This window comes from Lipotes vexillifer, unplaced genomic scaffold (genome assembly GCF_000442215.2).
Source record: "Lipotes vexillifer unplaced genomic scaffold, Lipotes_vexillifer_v1.1 scaffold458, whole genome shotgun sequence".
NCBI classification, from domain to species: domain Eukaryota; kingdom Metazoa; phylum Chordata; class Mammalia; order Artiodactyla; family Lipotidae; genus Lipotes; species Lipotes vexillifer.
Genome location: NW_006783957.1, coordinates 1,115,424 through 1,133,041, shown reverse-complemented (window position 1 = coordinate 1,133,041; position 17,618 = coordinate 1,115,424). Strand labels below are relative to the sequence as shown.

General features: G+C 42.9%; 1 protein-coding gene across 3 annotated transcripts in view; it reads left to right on the top strand.

Moving 5' to 3' along the window:
* CTNND2 (catenin delta 2) overlaps positions 1–17,618 on the top strand; it is a 950,773-nt gene that overhangs the window by 841,495 nt on the left and 91,660 nt on the right. For all 3 annotated transcript variants that reach the window (XM_007456448.1, XM_007456447.1, XM_007456446.1), the window contains one exon: positions 3,165–3,315. In XM_007456448.1, the coding sequence (XP_007456510.1) occupies positions 3,165–3,315 (151 nt within the window). The remainder of the gene's footprint in view (positions 1–3,164; positions 3,316–17,618) is intronic.

Sequence of the window (17,618 nt, the reverse complement as noted above, 5' to 3'; positions counted from 1 at the left end):
CCCTCCTCCCCCCTCCCCTCTCCTCCTTTTGAATCATCAAGGATCCTCTCTTCAGCTCATGGACCATTCTTCTTAAAGCCATCCTGATCTACCGGCTTTGTCCCTTCCCTTGTCACTGGTGGGCTCAGTGCATGATGCTCTCTTTCTGTTTGCAAAAAGTCAGGTTCTGTCCAAAGATTTCCACCTCAACCACAATGAGTTAAGGTCCACTTATCTCTCTTGTTCATCTGTTTTCATGCCAGTGATACTTCTTTTGTTTCAATTACAAAGCTCTTGGCAACTCATACATGTCGCTGACCCCAGGGGCTGCAGTGCTGTCCAAGGTAACTCACTTCTCTTTTGGAAAAACTCTGTATGAGCCTCGCACTTCTGTGTTGAGTGCACTTGGGAAATATTCCTCATCTCCCCAGTACTGTATCATGTCTTTCTCTCTTTCCACCTCTGTGCTGTCTTTACTCCTTGTTGGGGTACACATAGGTTCACATGTGGGTTATACATGACCTATTCCAAGACTGCTCATGTGCTACTTAAAAAGCATCACTATCCTTGCATGTTAAGCAAACTTTGGAAACTTGCATCATCTTTTGAATGAAATGTAAATAATTCATTCTGAATTGTCATATACTGAGCTAATACTGGGGATTTTCCATACACACACAAATACACACACAACTAAAAGTTTCAAACTAAAGGTTATTTTCTGTATATTGATAACATAAGATCAAATCCATTGTCTGATTTTCCCTTTTCACTTAGAACCTATCACTGTTGACCATTTTCTCATACCAAAAAGATGTATCTACAACTCATACACAGTTTTGGCCATGCATAGCCATTTTTGGTTACTCTCAAATCAGTCTTCAGCAAAGCTGAAGGACTCTCATTATTTTCCAAACACCAAATCATCTTTCCATCCAACATGGAGGGATATAATAGCTAGACTTCTAAGGAGGAAAAAGTTAAGCTATAGCCTACCTTTCTTGGTTCGTTTCAGATATAGTCACGTTCTCCCCTCTCAATGTTTGGAAGGATGGAGGGGAGGGGAAGGCAGTTTCTGGGAAACCAAGCCCAGAGGTGTAGGCAAGAGAGAATGAGATAATGGCAGAGGAGAGAGTATTGTCAGCATCACAGAGCAGATAGAGGAAGAAGACTGGGGGCCAAGGGCACAGGTGACACCTGTGGGAAGGTTGTTTAAAATCTTTGTGTCTAGATTTTCTCATCTATAAAACAAGAACAGTAATGTCACTCTCCCAGGAGTTTGGGGGATTAGAAGAGATCACTAATGCATAAGCCAGCACCCGAGTTCTGGGAAGAGGTGGCTCTGGGAAAGAGGTCATCTTTGGTCCCATGCTTCAGCCTGCCTGAGTTCCCAAAACATCCCGTCTGGTCTCTCAAAAGGCCCAGAATATCTCCCCAGTGTTCAAATATATTGTTGATGTTCACCTTACAATATGGAAATGTTGACCCCCCCCCACTCTGATTTCCATTTTCTTCCATTAGTTTCTTTTCCGTTAGCTTCCCCCCTTAGTCTTAAGGAAGAACTCAACAATGAATGGGCCACAGAAGCCCAGGTGTCTAGTCTTTTCTGGGCCCTGGAGACCAAGTTCACAAGCAGGGGAAGAAGTAGATGAAAATCATGTCTCAGCATACGTCAAATTGCAAATGACATTTCCTGTGGACATGACAGAGGTTTTGAAGTGTCTTCATGAAACACCTTCCCTTGGAAGGGATATCCCATCCTCACAGCCAAATTTCAATAAGCAGCTGCCATACCTGAAGCTTTTTCCATGTCTAAGACTTTTTGACCATCCATTTCTTTGCTCCCTGAGGTTGGGACTATGAAATAGTTAATTGCAATCAAGAGATGCTCTAGTGAGTTCCATGAGCGTCCCCACCTCCTCAGGCTTCATAGAGCTTGAGGCACAGAGTAGGGGCAGGAGAAAAGCACTCGGTCTGAGTTGATGGTGATAAGAAACTATGTGAATGTGACTTCTCTATCGTAGGACGGGATGAAGTTGTGTGTTTTTTTAATCTCATATTTCATGCAGGGCTGGGCTGAGGATGTGGCAGGCATGGCATATGCCCTACGTTCACTACCAGAGGGGGCTCCCTGCCTGCCACAGGTGAGAGCCAGCTCTGGGGTGCCTGCCCCAAAGGGGAAAGGGGGTGGAGGGACCTGGTGGGGAGGGGTGGGCGATTTGTCCACCTTTGCTGGTCCCCAGGAGGACTCTGCCACAGAATCCAGAACCTCCTGTTATGAATTTAATTCTCTTAGATCATAACTGAAATTGCAACAGAGTAAACCCTTATATTGGTTGATTTTTATGGTGCATGCTCTTCTCTGGAACACTGTACAGGAGTATAAAGTGTACATATGCAAATGTCTGGAAAACCTGAGCCTACCTGTATTCCGTTAAATGAATCTGAATACTTTATGGTTCTGATACTGCAAGTACATTTCTCTAAAGAGCCTTAGATGTGTTCCACTAAGGCCAACGACTGCCAACCCAAAACAAATTGTATGCTTACTTTATAAATTAGACATTGAATTATGGCCCTAGGTATGATATTATATATTTCGATTTTTTAAATTTTACAATTTTCACCCTCTATCTTCGATGTCATATTTACCTCTCCTCACCCCCTACCATTTTCTGACTTACTTCCTCCTAATTATTCAGCAAACAACTTAATTGACAGTACTTTCTGTAACTTATCTCTCTGCCCCACCTCCAAATTCAAGTCTCTTTTTAAAAAGTCACCTGTACTCTACCTTTTATCGTTTTCTACTATTCCCAGGATTTTTTTTTTTATTCCTCTTGATGTCAATAGCCAGCCCTTCCTGTCCCAGACCTCCATATCTTAAAGTACCAAGTATAGACACCACACAAATGGCTTCCTAACTCAGGGGCTGAGAAAGCTGGCACCAGCGCAATGAAGAGTGGTTAACTGATTAAAGTTGAAACCTTTATCCTATGTTGGAGACAAAAATAAAGTTAAAATGTTTAAATACATGTCTAACACACTCAACCCATTCTACAATGAGGTCTTGATCATCCAACCTTTTTGGCACCTGTAGACGGCAGTGTGAAAACCCACACGTGCTGTTGGCTTGTAGGGGTTCCACCCCAGCTCCTAATGTCTTTGCTTCCCCTCATTTGCAGTGGTCGGTATATATCCGAGCTGCTGTCCGGAAAGAGAAAGGCCTGCCCATCCTTGTGGAGCTGCTGCGGATAGACAATGACCGAGTGGTGTGTGCAGTGGCCACGGCACTCCGGAACATGGCCTTGGACGTCAGGAATAAGGAGCTCATTGGTATGTTCCCTCCGATTCACAGTGTCTGCATTTTTCTAAAATTGAAGTACCCTGTACTTCCTGTGGTTGAATCCATGTGCAGGATGTATATACGTGTACAGAAACAGAGCATGTGTTAGAGGCCTTGCTTTTCCAGCTCTCCTTCTAGCGGAAATCAGTGCGCTAATTTATCTTTTAGAATTTAGAGGAGAATGCGATGTTTGTTGACATTTCTAATCTTTGCAAATTAAAAATGACCGCAGTGCTCAGCACTGGATACCATCGTCCTGATCCTCAAAATCCTTGTCAGGCTGTTTGTTTGCTTTCCACGTTGTGAACTGGAATTCTAATGGGATACAGGCCATTTTTCTTCCTCTCTCTATGTTAAAATTTACTTTGGATTAGACTATACTGGCTCTTTAATCCTATTTTTAAAGAATCATCTCCCTTTAGTTTGGTGCTCAAGAAATAGGGAGGCTCTTTTATTAATGAAGCATTAAAGAGGCATACATTCACCTATTCAACAAATTTTTGTCCATGACCTACTTTGTTCCAGACCTGTTCTAGGCCCAGAGATGATATCAAAGCAGCCAGGAAGCCTTGCCCTGGTGGAGTTTACATTCTGAAGAGGGGAGATGTACAGCCAACAAAATACACACATGAATCCCACGGTGTGGTAGAAACTTTCTATGGGGGAAAATGGAGCTGGGTCAGGCACAATGTAATTGGTGAGGTTGCGATTTTTTTTCAGTGAAGTGAAATTTACATAACATAAAATTAACCACTTTAAAATGTACCATTTAGCATTTTGGCGACGTTGTACAACCAGTACCTATGTCAAGGTCCAAAATATTTCCATCCCCCTAAGGAAAGCCCTGTACCCATTAAGTGGTCATCCCCCAATTCCCCTTCCTCCCAGCTCCGGCAGCCACCAGTCTGCTTTCTATGGATTTTCCTATTCTGGATATTTCCTATAAATGGAATCACACAAGACGTGAGCTTCTGTGTCTGGCTTCTTTCACTTAGCGTAAGGGGTTGTGATTTTAAATGAGAGGTCAAAGTCAAAATAGGAGATGTTGGGAAGGTAACATTTGAGCAGAAGCTTGAGGGAGGTGAAACAGGGCCCTGTGGCTCTCTGGGGGGAAGAGCACCTAACTGAAGGAGCAGCCTCTGCAGACAGCCTCCCAGAAGGGGATCTGGAAGCAGGTGGTTGGGTTCAAGGCCTTTGCAGGGCCTGGTGTGCCTGGTGCAGAGTGACTGGTGGGAGCCCAGGCTGGAGAGACCTTCTGGTTCCTCCCTCTGTAACTGGGAGGATGCCCACCCAGCCCAAGGTCGATTGACGCTGGGAGAGTGATGAACCACAGGGACCTGCCCGGGGAGAGGCACAGCCTCCGCAGATACCACTGTCCTCCTGGGGTCGAAGATATGACTCTGGTGGGGTGGTTGATCAGTGCAGCATGAAGCTTGCCCACAGGTAGCAGGTATCAGCAGAGGTCAGGCAGCAGGGAGCTGGACCACCCATTGTGGCAAAGGTTCTGGTTATATAGCTTCTGGGGGATTTGGGAAAAGCAGGTGAGAGCGGGCAAAGGGGGAAGATTCCATTCCTGGGGCAGTTGGAGTACCAGGCGTGGGTCCAAGTCTCATACAAATTATGCATAGATACAACGGTCTACCTCCACTATCCAAATTCCTGAACGTGGCGTACCAAGCCCTTCATGACCTGGGAGCCAGCCACTTTTCTCCTGCCGTTTCACAATACCCATCATATCCTCCAATAAATACCAAAGTATTTGCAGGTCTCCAAGCCATTTATTTATTCACAGGGACCAGATTTCAAATCTGCGTCTAATAAATGCAATTATTTGTTATGCTTGCAGTACATCATAAGGCATGACATAAACTCACAATTTTATAATTATACTTAGTTTGAATTTAATTTAAATGGTGGTGGTGGATGTTACATATTTAAACTACACTATTAGCCCTCTCCATATCCACTTTCCTTTTCCTTGCATAGGTGTTTTAGACAGGACAGAGCTGGGACTTGTAATCAAATGCTAGGGCTCCTCTACAAAATGCAGGGAAAATCAATAGCTAATCAGTCTACTGCTTGGGTATGAACTACTAGGTGTTGTGCATTTGGGTGTTTTATTTCTTTTGGTGGATTAAAATATAACAAAATAGGGAACTATTGATTGGTTTTCTAGCTTCAAGGCATCTCTTCTTTCCGAGAAGCCAGTTATCTAGAACTGTCTCTGAGGCAGGAACATTTGGAAGTCCATATTGCCCATGTTAAATTAAGCCTTTACTATCAAATGTCACCAGACAGGAAAGGGAACCAAACGTTTAAAAATAGGAGTGAAAATATCTCAGCTTTATGGAGTCAATAACTTTTTTCTTGAGTAAGAAAAGCAGAATTGAACCAAAAAACACTCTTCTATTCTATCTAGGAGAAAGGAAATGTGACCTTTGCTAACTCTTTTGCTTTAAATATTGTATCAAAGTAGTGGTTCTTTATAAGAAGGTGCTCTACAGAACTTTATATATTGAAAAAAAAGCTGCAACGACTTTGAACCAAGAACAAAGACAAAATTAAAGTTGGACTTTTCTATCAACTCTCAATCAAAGCTTTGGTGACCTCGTATGGTTTCCTGGTGCTAAAGATCATTTATATTCTGAAAACTCCCAGATAGATACCTCTGGTATGAATCTCACATCTCTGTATCCAATAGTCTGTCCACCACCTGCACCAGATATCTGACAGGCATCTCAAGTAAAACACCTCCAGACCTGAGTTCCTTGTCTTTTCCTCCAAAACCAATCTTTCTGCAGGCTTCCGCATGGCAACCTGTCCCTGCAGTGGTCCAGGATAAGCACCTTGCTGTCCCCTTTGATTCTTTACTCTCATATCTAGTCCATCAACAAATGGACTGTTGGATTTGGATTGCTAGTATTTTGTTGAAGGTTTTTGCATCTATGTTCATCAGTGATATTGGCCTGTAATTTTCTTTCTTTGTGGTATCTTTGTCTGGTTTTGGTATCAGGGTGATGGTGGCCTCATAGAATGAGTTTGGGAGTATTCCTTCCTCTGCAATTTTTTGGAATAGTTTCAGAAGGATAGGTGTTAGCTCTTCTCTAAATGTTTGATAGAATTCACCTGTGAAACCGTGAAACCGCTTTAGGTGTAAGGTTAGGTTGTTTATTTGTGATTTTTCTTGTTTCCTGAGGTAAGATTGTATTGCTATGAACTTCCCTCTTAGAACTGCTTTTGCTGCATCCCATAGGTTTTGGATCGTTGTGCTTTTGTTTTCATTTATCTCAAGATATTTTTTGATTTCCTCTTTGATTTGTTCAAAAAAAAATTTTTTTTAAGATAGTAGCACTAAAGTAGTGTCACATACTCTGCCTCTCCTTGTCTTTCCACTTGGGCTATTTCCATGGTTCTGTGTATGTCTCTGCCATCAGGTGATAAGTAGGCTACAGGTAGATCTTTGTGTTCTTCCAAATGACGTCGTGCAGTGGTCCAGGTGAATGCACATCCATCCATTTCTTTGCAGGCTTCCAAAAATGTTAATTATCCTTCTGCATAACGTGTTATTTCGTCATTCAGAAAGAGGTTTTTTTTTTGTGGTACGCGGGCCTCTCACTGTTGTGGCCTCTCCCGTTGCGGAGCACAGGCTCCAGACGCGCAGGCTCAGCGGCCATGGCTCACGGGCCCAGCCGCTCCACGGCATGTGGGATCTTCCCAGACGGGGGCACGAACCCGTGTCCCCTGCATCGGCAGGCAGACTCTCAACCACTGCGCCACCAAGGAAGCCCAAGAGGTTTTTTTTTAATGGTAATAATTAGCTTCAGAGAAAAGAACAAACAACACTGTATTGTTCTAATAAGTTTACCAAGATGCCATCCATTTCAGCACATTGACAGTTCCTGATGAAGATGGCAGGTATTTCTTTTCTGGATTCCCTATCCTCTCTGCCAACAAGCAAACAAACAAAACTAACAAAATAAAAAACTTCAAACACCTAGGAACACTGGACAGGAGAAGTACTGGGTGGTGTTACCAAATGGCCTCTCATCCCTAACCACTCTTTCTGATGAAGTATTCAGCCAGACCGGTTTTTGTACCATCATCCCCACTCACAAACCCGTACCCAAACTGTGTCCCTCCCTGGCATGGTCTTTCATCTCTGTGCATTTACTCACCCCCCCAGCCATCACTCAGAGCCCAGCTCTAGGTGGCCTTCCTGATGAGCACTGCTCCTTGAACACAGAAAGGAGGTGGGTAATACCTACTTGATAAAAAATCTTTTAATTTATCTTGGATTTCCATTATTTAATTTTATTTTTGTGTTGTCTTTTTTTGTGTGTATGCATTGCATTTCCCCCCAATGAAATAAGAAGCAGGAATCAGGTTCCATATTTATTTGTATGTCCTACCATGCCTAGCCCTTTGCTATGCTCAGTACATATTTGCTGAACTAATTCTCTGATGGGAGAATAACACGGGTTTTTTATTCTGGAGAACAGATCTAGAGGAGGTTTGGGGAATCCCACAAAAAGAGAAGGAGGGGTAGAGGGGAGGTCTGTTTCAGCCTCTTTCCACAGCATCCAGGGAAGAGAGGAAAGAAAGAGAGCTCGGATGCTGCCTGAAATCCTGGACTCTAGTCAAACTCATTCTGCTGCCACTTTGGAAGAGGTTTGGGATTGGGCAGGAATTAGTAACACTTTCTGCCTATGCCCAGATAGCTATCAGAGATTGGCAGAGCCACTGCACCCCTGCGGGTGGCATTGGCAGAGCTCACAGGGCACCCTCCCTCCACTTCCCTGGGTGGTGGCTACATGCCACATTTTCCAGCAGGCGAGCCAGGGCTGGGGCGCTGGAAGCATCCTCCCGGCTGCCTCACTCCCCTCCCCGGACTGAAGAGAAGGACCTTCCACTGCTTTGTGAACCTGGCCCTTCCTTCCCCAGCTCATCTCATTCCTTTAGCCATGTCCTCTCTGCCCTGTGTGACCCTTTCCCTGGACTCTGTTATCATCTGGAGGCCAGGTCACCACGTTTGGAATTGTAGAATGCTGCCTCCATACATTCATATGATATGACCCATTCTTCACATTGGGCTGACCTTCTTTTCACGTTGTCAACTCTCTGAGCTTTCTTCTATCCAGGCAACACCCTCGCAACCCAATCCAGCCTCAAAGAGAGCACGAGACAGAATCCGGACACTCTGGCATCAGGGAGGGCCGTTTCCCAGGGGAGCCTGCTGGCTCCTAAGCACAGCTGTCCCCCAAAAGAGACAGAAGAGAAGGGAGCCCCAAATCTCCAGGGGCACCTAGCAGTGCATGTCTCACACTTTTCCACACTTATGAAATCATGAACAAAAGAAGGGCAGTTTCTTGCCCGGGAGTTAATTTTGATTTAAGCAACAAGCCCATTGCTCCTTCTCTCAAGGTTTTCAGATCGTCCCTTTCATTCATTCTGGGGAGGAGGGGGCAGTGGGGCTGACACAAGGGACATTCCCTTCCTAGCCTTTTTTCTTGCCACAATCTATTTTAAATATTCAAATAAAAGATTTTAGCTGACCACTCTAATGATTCTTTATAGACAGTGGTTGCTTATATTTAAAGGATTACATTAAAAAGTCCTGTATTTAAGTGAAAATAAAGACGGAATAAAGGAGAAGGTAATGTTGATGGAATGTTAACCACCACTCCCCTGCCAGCCCCTGCCCCTGTGCCAGATCTTTACTTGGTGAGAAATGTGTTTTCCTTTGCAGAGCTGGAGGGGGAAAACGGGGGGAACCTTCACTGTATCCATACTGTCCTAAATGTGTGTAGCTTTGTAAACATTCTCTTTTGTTTAGTCATCTCACAGCTGAAATTTTGAGATGTGTATCCATGGAATTCTACACCTGGCAGCCCTGATCTTCATCCAGACTTTGGGGTCTATTTTACCCAGTTCTCAAATCATGAGAGCATGTTCTCTTGGGGAATAAACAGACACCTAAGCTGTGTCTCAGTCTCCGTGAAGCAGCATTCCAGATGTTACTCAGGAGATCATTTCCCAACGTTTGTCTCAATTCTTTGGCCTAAGAATGAAATGATATCCTGGTCATCATCCTCTGAGTATTCAGAATATCACTGCATTCACAGTGTCTCCTAGGGCTCTTAAAACGTATGGCACTACCATCAGTTAAAATATACACGTGTGTATGTTTTATTACATTCTCATCTCATGCCAGTGGCTTCCGTGTAGCAGAACCCGCTGGGATGTGGGCACCCCATTCTGGAGGGCAGACTTTTCACAGGTCACTCATCACACATGGGCACTTCCTTTATCTGTTTTCCTGACCCTGGGGAATCCTACCTGTGCCCAGGGAAAGACTTGAGGTTCTGGAAACCTCAGTGCAACCTGGGAGGCAAAGTAATATTTTTATTCCTGGGAATGTATGAGCTTTACTTTATTAAGTAGGTTTGAGGACATTTTTAGAGACATACCTTCTCTGCATTTCAAAACATGTTTCTTCAGACCCTGGCAGATGTTGTTTTAATTAAAACACATGTAATTTCAATTAGTATTTTTAAAAGAAGCCCAGTTTCCCAGACAAGGTGATTTTTCAGAGCATTCTTTGCTGACTCGCTTTAATAACTTGATTTCACGAGCCAAATTCTAGGCAGCTGGAGAGCTGTGTGCTTTGGCCAGAACTTGGTATCTTCAGATTTGGTGCCTGTGTTAGAGCTCTCATCTCCCAAACCCAAGAACCTAATCTCATGAATGCTGCCCTCCTTTCCAGCAAAGACGTGGGTTCTTTGTTAATGAACTTCAGACACCTGTTGGGGAATTTTGGCGGCTGGGTCTGGCAGATAAGAATTCCTTGGAAGGGGAAGTTGTAAATAAATTGAAGGGCCAATAATGATTTTATTAAACAAGACTTCATGATTGGCCCCTTGGAAATACTCAATGTGGGGAAAAGGCAAAACTGAGTCAACTGAAATTTCCAGTTGATGCAGATTTCAGAACCTCCACTGTAAGAAAAGAGGGAGAAAAACACCTAACTTTATTTGGACCGTTTCGGTATTTATTTTAATGCCTGGTCAAACAGTTTCAGAAGAAAAGCTTTAGAGAAGAGAATGCATAAGAAATGAAATGGCTCTCCCAAATACCCCCACTCTTGAGAATCGAAAACAAAAAAGAGGATTTTAGCAGAATAATGTGTTTTTTTTTGTCTGTTTGTTTTTGTGGTACGCGGGCCTCTCACTGTTGTGGCCTCTCCTGTTGCGGAGCACAGGCTCCGGACGCGCAGGTTCAGCGGCCATGGCTCACGGGCCCAGCCACGCCGCGGCATGTGGGATCTTCCCGGACCGGGGCACGAACCTGCGTCCCCTGCATCGGCAGGCAGACCCTCAACCACTGCGCCACCAGGGAAGCCCCAGAATAATGTTTTTAAGTTATATTCCTTCTCTATGTTAACTGCTAGTTCTTCCCCTTGCCAAAAGGGGGGAAAAACATTTAATCATGTTGAAATAAATTATTTTTACTTTCTAATACTAAAAATAATGGATTAGAAAGTAGTTTAAATGTTTTAAAATGAATACATTTTTAGCCATTCTGCCTTATGTTTGATTGTATTTATTATGCTGGATCTTGAGGAATTGCAGAGCAGGCAAGGGTAGATGTAACTGGGGGTTCCGCTACAAAAAAAAAAAAAGGGTGTAGAAGCTGGTGCCATCAATTGAATGGTCCAGTGGATCTGACCTGGAGGACACATAAGGCAGTGAGACAAAGATAAGGCAGACACTGTAGAGAGGTGAGGCAGCCATCCCAGGACGAAGGACACAGCAAGCCCCAGAAGAGGCCGGGGACCCAGGAGGTGATGGAAGATTGGCAGGGCAGCTCCCCTAGCATCTGGGCAGCTGAGGCCAAGAGCTAGGATGCTGGTCTGTGAGATGGCACAAAAGCAGATTTTGCTCCTTGAGAAGAAGCAAGCTTCTTGAGATGCTTTGAGAAGAGAAAGCCCATCTGTTCATCCTGCCAGACTGAGGTCAAAGAGGAGAAGAGAGGCAAAGAATCAGGCAGTTCCCAACAGCTCCTCCTCTAAATGTCCCAAAAGTTCTTTCAAGACACTTAGTTGAAATTTAGACATTTCTTCTCTTATAACCAAGAAAGCTCATGAAAATGTACTGTCTCTGAGCAAACCTGTTTTATCAAATTTAAAATGGAATTCCCTATTCAGTTTTGTGTATGATAACATCTTTGAACAATGTCAGGTAAAATACTGGCTTTGGAGTGGAATGATAAGAGACAAGCGGCTTGTTTCCTAAAGCACGTAATATCCTTTGAATCCCAGATTTTATCATCCTTACTATTTAATGTAGGCAGTTGAACTCGAGAGAGTACAAACCAGAATGGTGCAGGTGTATGGTAATGTACAACGTGTTGCTTTTCATTAGGAGTTACTAATATTCCAGCATCAACATTAGAGGGTGTTCAATGTGCAAGGTAGATCAAAGGATAAGAAATTCCCATGGTCCTCACTTGCAGGCTTGAACACTTTAATTTACTCATCAGAGAGGAATGTCATAGCTATGAAATAGAAAGTGATGTTAAACTTTTTAACTGAATATGAACTCCACGGACTAATACCGACTAGTGTTTGTGTGAGGGTCAGGTCCGCTCTAAGTGACCTTGTTACTCTTTTTCTTTTCTTTTTTTTAGGGGGGGGACGGGTACTTATCTATGTTTTTAATTGAAGTATAGTTCATTTACAATGTTGCATTAGTTTCAGGTGTACAGCAAAGTGATTGTTATATTTTTTTTTTCAGATGCTTTTCCATTATAGGTTAGTATAAGATATTGAATATAGTTCCCTGTGCTATACAGTGGGACCTTGTTGTTTATCTATTTTATATATAGTAGTGTGTATGAATTAATCCCATACTACTGATTTATCCCTCCCCCACGTTCCCCTTTGGTAACCGTAACTTTTTTTCTATGTCTGTGAGTCTGTTTCTGTTTTGGAAATAAATTTATTTCTGTTATTTTTTAGACTCCACATATGGTGATATCATATAATATTTGTCTTTCTCTGATTGACTTCACTTAGTATGATCATCTCTAGTTCCATCCATGTTGCTGCAAATGGTGTTATTTCATTCTTTTTTATGGCTGAGTAATATTCCATTGTATATATGTACCACATCTTATTTATCCATTTATCTGTCTGTGGACACTTAGGTTGCTTCCGTGTCCTGGCTATTGTAAATAGTGCCATTATGAACATTGGGGTGCATGTCTTTTCAAATTAGAGTTTTCATCTTTTGAGGGGTATATGCCCACTAGGAGTGGGATTGCAGGGTCATGGTAGCTCTATTTTCAGTTTTTTGAGGACCCTCCATACCGTTTTCCATAGTGGCTGCACCAGTTTACATTCCCACCAACAGTGTAGGAGGGTTCCCTTTTCTCTGCTCCCTCTCCAGCATTTATTATTTGTAGAGTTTTTGATAATAGCCTTCCTGACTGGTGTGAGGGGATACCTTGTAGTTTTGATTTGCATTTCTCTAATAATTAGTGATGTTGAGCATCTTTTCATGTGCCTGTTGAGCATCTTTTCATGTGCCTGTTGGCCATCTGTATGTCTTCTTGGGAGAAATGTCTATTTAGCAACGTTATTACTCTTAAAAAGTGAGAATAGAGGGTGTGTGTGAGAGAAGAGCCACAGGCCTCACTCACCAGCAAATAGTTATGGAGGGACCACTGGGGCTACTGCAGGAAACAAGGCCTCAACTTGCTTCCTTAGACCAGAGTTCCCCACACTGTGTACCACGAATGGGTCACAGATGTGCTGCAACTTTGATGCCCTCAGCCCTCAGGAAGGTCTGGGGAGCAAGCGCCTGGATCTGTAGCCCCCAGCAGGGCACAGCTCTGACCCCAGGACACAGTACAGGTATTAGCGTTTTCTATGTGTGCCATGCTGAGGAAACAATTTAGAAGTTCTACCCAAGACAGGCCTCCCACCTCCACAGCCCAATACGAGACACCTGTGCTCTGTCACTCTACCTGAAACTCAAAAGGTTGAACTTTCAGATCATCCTCCCCTTTACTCCTCAGATACTAACCCAAACCCTAGTTTTTTATTTGCCTCTATTTTTCCAGTGACAGAAATGGATAGACACTTCGGGTTTTTTTCCTTCTTTTCTTTATCCTTAGACAGTAAATCCATCAGGATATCTTGTTGACACTTCTGTGGGGAGTTGCTTGAGTTCCTTACTCTTCATGTGTATTTCACCTTACAATTTCAGCCTGCAGTACGGCAAGTCCAGGGCACGCCCATGGCATCCTACCTGGGTCACTTTGTCCCTCTCACCCTTTCTGAGCTCCCACCCCCAAATCACTGCTGCCACCCTGACCTTCGTAAAATCCTCCAATAAAGGAATATTCGGTGTTTCCATGATATGCATGATACAAAGTGAACTCTGCCACCTGATTTTATTTTTCAGTAAAACAGTTTGTATTAAGGCCCCTGCAAGAGTCTCCATGCTTCCTAGTATGGGCGTGTCTCTCTTCTGATCTTGCTCCAACCTCTGAGAAGCATTTGAAATGTTCATACATCTTCGTTCCTAAGAGAAAACTTTCCTAGTTTTCTTCCTCTTTCTTTTCCTTTGGCTTTTTCTCCTCCACTCTGCTTCAGGGCTCTGTTCCGGGTCAATCTTCTGTAAAGCCCATCACATAAATTCATTATTTCTGACATTGTATTTTCCAGTTCTAGAATTCCCATTTGGTTCTTTCTTACAGTTTCCATTTCTCTGCTGAATTTGTTCATTTTTTAATCATGCATGTTGTCCATTTCTCCACTTGATATTTAACATTTATGTCACAGATCAAGTCCTTGTCTGCTTATTCTAGTATCTGGGTTATTTGTGGATTTGCCTGTATTAACTATCCTTTCTCTTCATTTTTGGCCACATTTTCCTGCTTCGTTACATGTCTTGTGATTTCTTGTTTATGCTAGACATTGTGTGTTAAAATATTAGAATTGAATGAAGTAGATAATACATACCTCCAACAAAATACCCCATTTCTTCTATCAGTCTGCTAAGGTGGAGGGCTGAGTTAATCAAACATGTATTTTAGCTGTATCTGGGCTTTAGTTAAATTCAGTTTTTACCACTGATTCAAATGTTTCAAGAGCGTGATCAGTATTTAACCCACAGTTGGGCTTAGAAGCTGAGCACATACAGATTCTGGAGATGTCTCTGTGCATCACAGCCCAGTCATTACTTTCTGAGTCAGAGGAGATGTTTAGATCCCTGCACTACCTACATTTTTCAGACCTTAAATAATTTTACTCTCACTGTCTCTATCCAACCTCAATACTTACTTTTTATTTTATTATTTTTTATAAATTTATTTATTTATTTTTGGCTGCATTGGGTCTTCATTGCTGCACGCAGGCTTTCTCTAGTTGCGGCGAGCGGGGGCTACTCTTTGTTTGTGGTGTGCAGGCTTCTCCCTGCGGTGGCTTCTCTTGTTGCAGAGCATGGGCTCTAAGTGCACGGGCTTCAGTAGTTGTGGCACATGGGCTCAGTAGTTGTGGCTCACGAGCTCTAGAGCACAGGCTCAGTAGTTGTGGAACACGGGCTTAGTTGCTCCGCGGCATGTGGGATCTTCCCCGACCAGGGCTTGAAGCCATGTCCCCTGCATTGGCGGGTGGATTCTTAACCACTGTGCCACCAGGGAAGTCCCAACCTCAATACTTACTGTTCCTAAGTTCACAGCTGTCCTTCCAGTTGGGCTCTCTCCCCACTGTCCCTGCTCTTACCCTTCTCTTTCCACTTGAGCTATTCTATCCCCCACTCCCCACATTTGCTCTTTCATCACCTCCTTTCTATCTACTCCTTACCCATCCTCCAAGATAAATTCTAGTTCCACCCCTTTTACAAAGCTTCCCTGAGAACTCTTTCTTTAATTTTGTGCTCTATTTGAACTCTTTCATGTTTATCAATGTATTTTCCCAAATTTAGCACATAAGGAGTATTGTGCACAAGACACATATGAATGCATAATGCTAATGGATGCAGCAGTATCGTCTCTTCGGCCAAGCCAGTAGCTCTTTAGGAACAAGAAAAACATCTTTCTCTGTTTTCTCTTTTTATGCTTCTTTTGAAAGTCCTGGCAATGCCTAACATCGTATGAATGTAATGACAGCTACAGGGAGGTGTTGCATCGTTCTGCTAGAATATGAACTCCAGGGGAGCAGGGGGAGTAGCTTCCTTGTTTGCTGCTGGAACCCCCAGAACAGGGCTGTTCCAGCATCTGGCAGATAATTTTTAGGTTTTATTTGAATGCACAGTAGGTTGAAGTCATAATATTGTGGTTTCATCAACCAAATTACCATTGTTATATGTTGATTTTCCTAATTATTCAGAATTGGTCTGCAGTGATAACCTATAGCATATCATCGTTGAAAAATGAGACCTACATACCTACCCTCACCCTCCTTCCTCACCTTGAACACACCACCACCACTACATCCCTAAAAATAGAGCTCCAAGCCTTATTTTTATTATGTAAACCAAAGCAGTTGAAAAACACTTTTTCAGACCATGATTCTTGATCTCAGTTGTGTATTGGAATCACCAGAGCCCATCCCCAGAGACAGTGAGTTATTAGCACTTATTTTTCAGCTCCCTGGAGGTTGTAATATCTAGCTGAGGTTGAGAACTCCTGCTTTAAATCTCTGTAAGACCCATTGTAAATAAAAACAGCCTGCTAATCTCCTGGAAAACTGTCTTCTTCCAATTCTGAAATGTTTTATAATGACTACAGTCTAAACCTGAAGTCATTATCCTCTGAGCATTTTTCTCTGAGACATGTGCCATTTCTTTGATTGCAACAGACACAGAAATTTTCTCCAAAAATGATTCTGATTCGAACTTCCTCTTTACATTATTGTATGTAATGGATGATGGCTTTGAAATAGCTGATTTCATTTAACATTGCCACTAAAGGTACTGATAGCTAGAGTCAAAACAAAGCATGAATTCTTGCAAATGTATTTATACATAGTAGGAATATCAAGTGGGCATCAGCTCCCTGTTGTAGAATAATCTTTCATAACACACACTTAGGTGAAGATGTCATGAGTCTCTTCAGTTTGGCAAAGGATTCTAACTTTACCTTTCCACTTAATTAAGCCCCTTATGGTTAAAGACTAATTGAATCAAGAGGGTGATTGTAAAGAGCTTTTTGGAAACATCAAATTCAAGGGTAAGGCTGACAATAGAGTTCAGGGCTTAGAAGGCTACAGGGGCTGTCTCAGTTTTTCTGATGGAAGCAGGGTGTCCCCTTGGCGCCGTCCTTCCCCACTCAGGGTGTCTGAGTTCCCCACCACTTGGGAAGCCTGCCAGTGCCCAAGGAAAAAATACCCGCGGGGTACCAATGAGCAAGCAAAGAAGGAGAAAAATAACCAGAAAATATACAAATTAATACTTTGAGTTATAACCCTGCCTCACAAGCATCCTTCCAAAAAACAAGAGTATTAGCATTACCTCTCTGAGAGCTGCTTTTCTTGAGTTAAAGCTACTTATCACTTCCCAGATATACTCTTCTTTGCTGTGACCTTATACCTCTGCCTGGATGATTTATTAAAATGTGTTTTCTTTGCTGTGCATAGGTGATGCTAGACAGTGCGTGCTTTAAGTGGCTTTTGAATCTGGTATCTCTGGGGTTTGGTATGGGGGAGGCTGCATCAGCTACAGGAAGAAGCTAATGGCTTCCCTTGAGGATCAAACCTTTGACCTTGCTTTCTTGGCTGGATGCTAATCTGCCGAGCTAAGGAAAATCAGACAATGGGGAGACCCAAGGAATAATTCCGTTGGCTTCATTGAACATCCGTCAGTTGACCTGATCCTGTATATACCCTAGTGTTAAGTGTCACCTTCTTCTGTGACACCTCACTTACCCCCAGGAGCAATACTGGAATTGTATTCCATTCTCACCAGTTTTTACTACTGGCCCAGGCTGGGAGAGAAGAGCTAGTGGGCAAAAAAGATGTAGGGTAGGTGAAGAATATTGACAAGGCTATTTGTTGAATGAAGGTAAAGGGTATTGTTTCTGAAGCATCATTATAGGGGAAACTAGAGGATTGTTCAGTTACCTATTTTCCATTAGGCAAAGGACTAAAATTAGCTAAAAACATCTGAATTACAAAGTAGAACACCTCCCTGGATCAATATTTTAAATGGTAAGCAAGTGACTGTGCTACTCAGTTGGATAATAATGATCTGTGAGCAACAGACAATGAATGCCGGGCATTCAGTAGTTA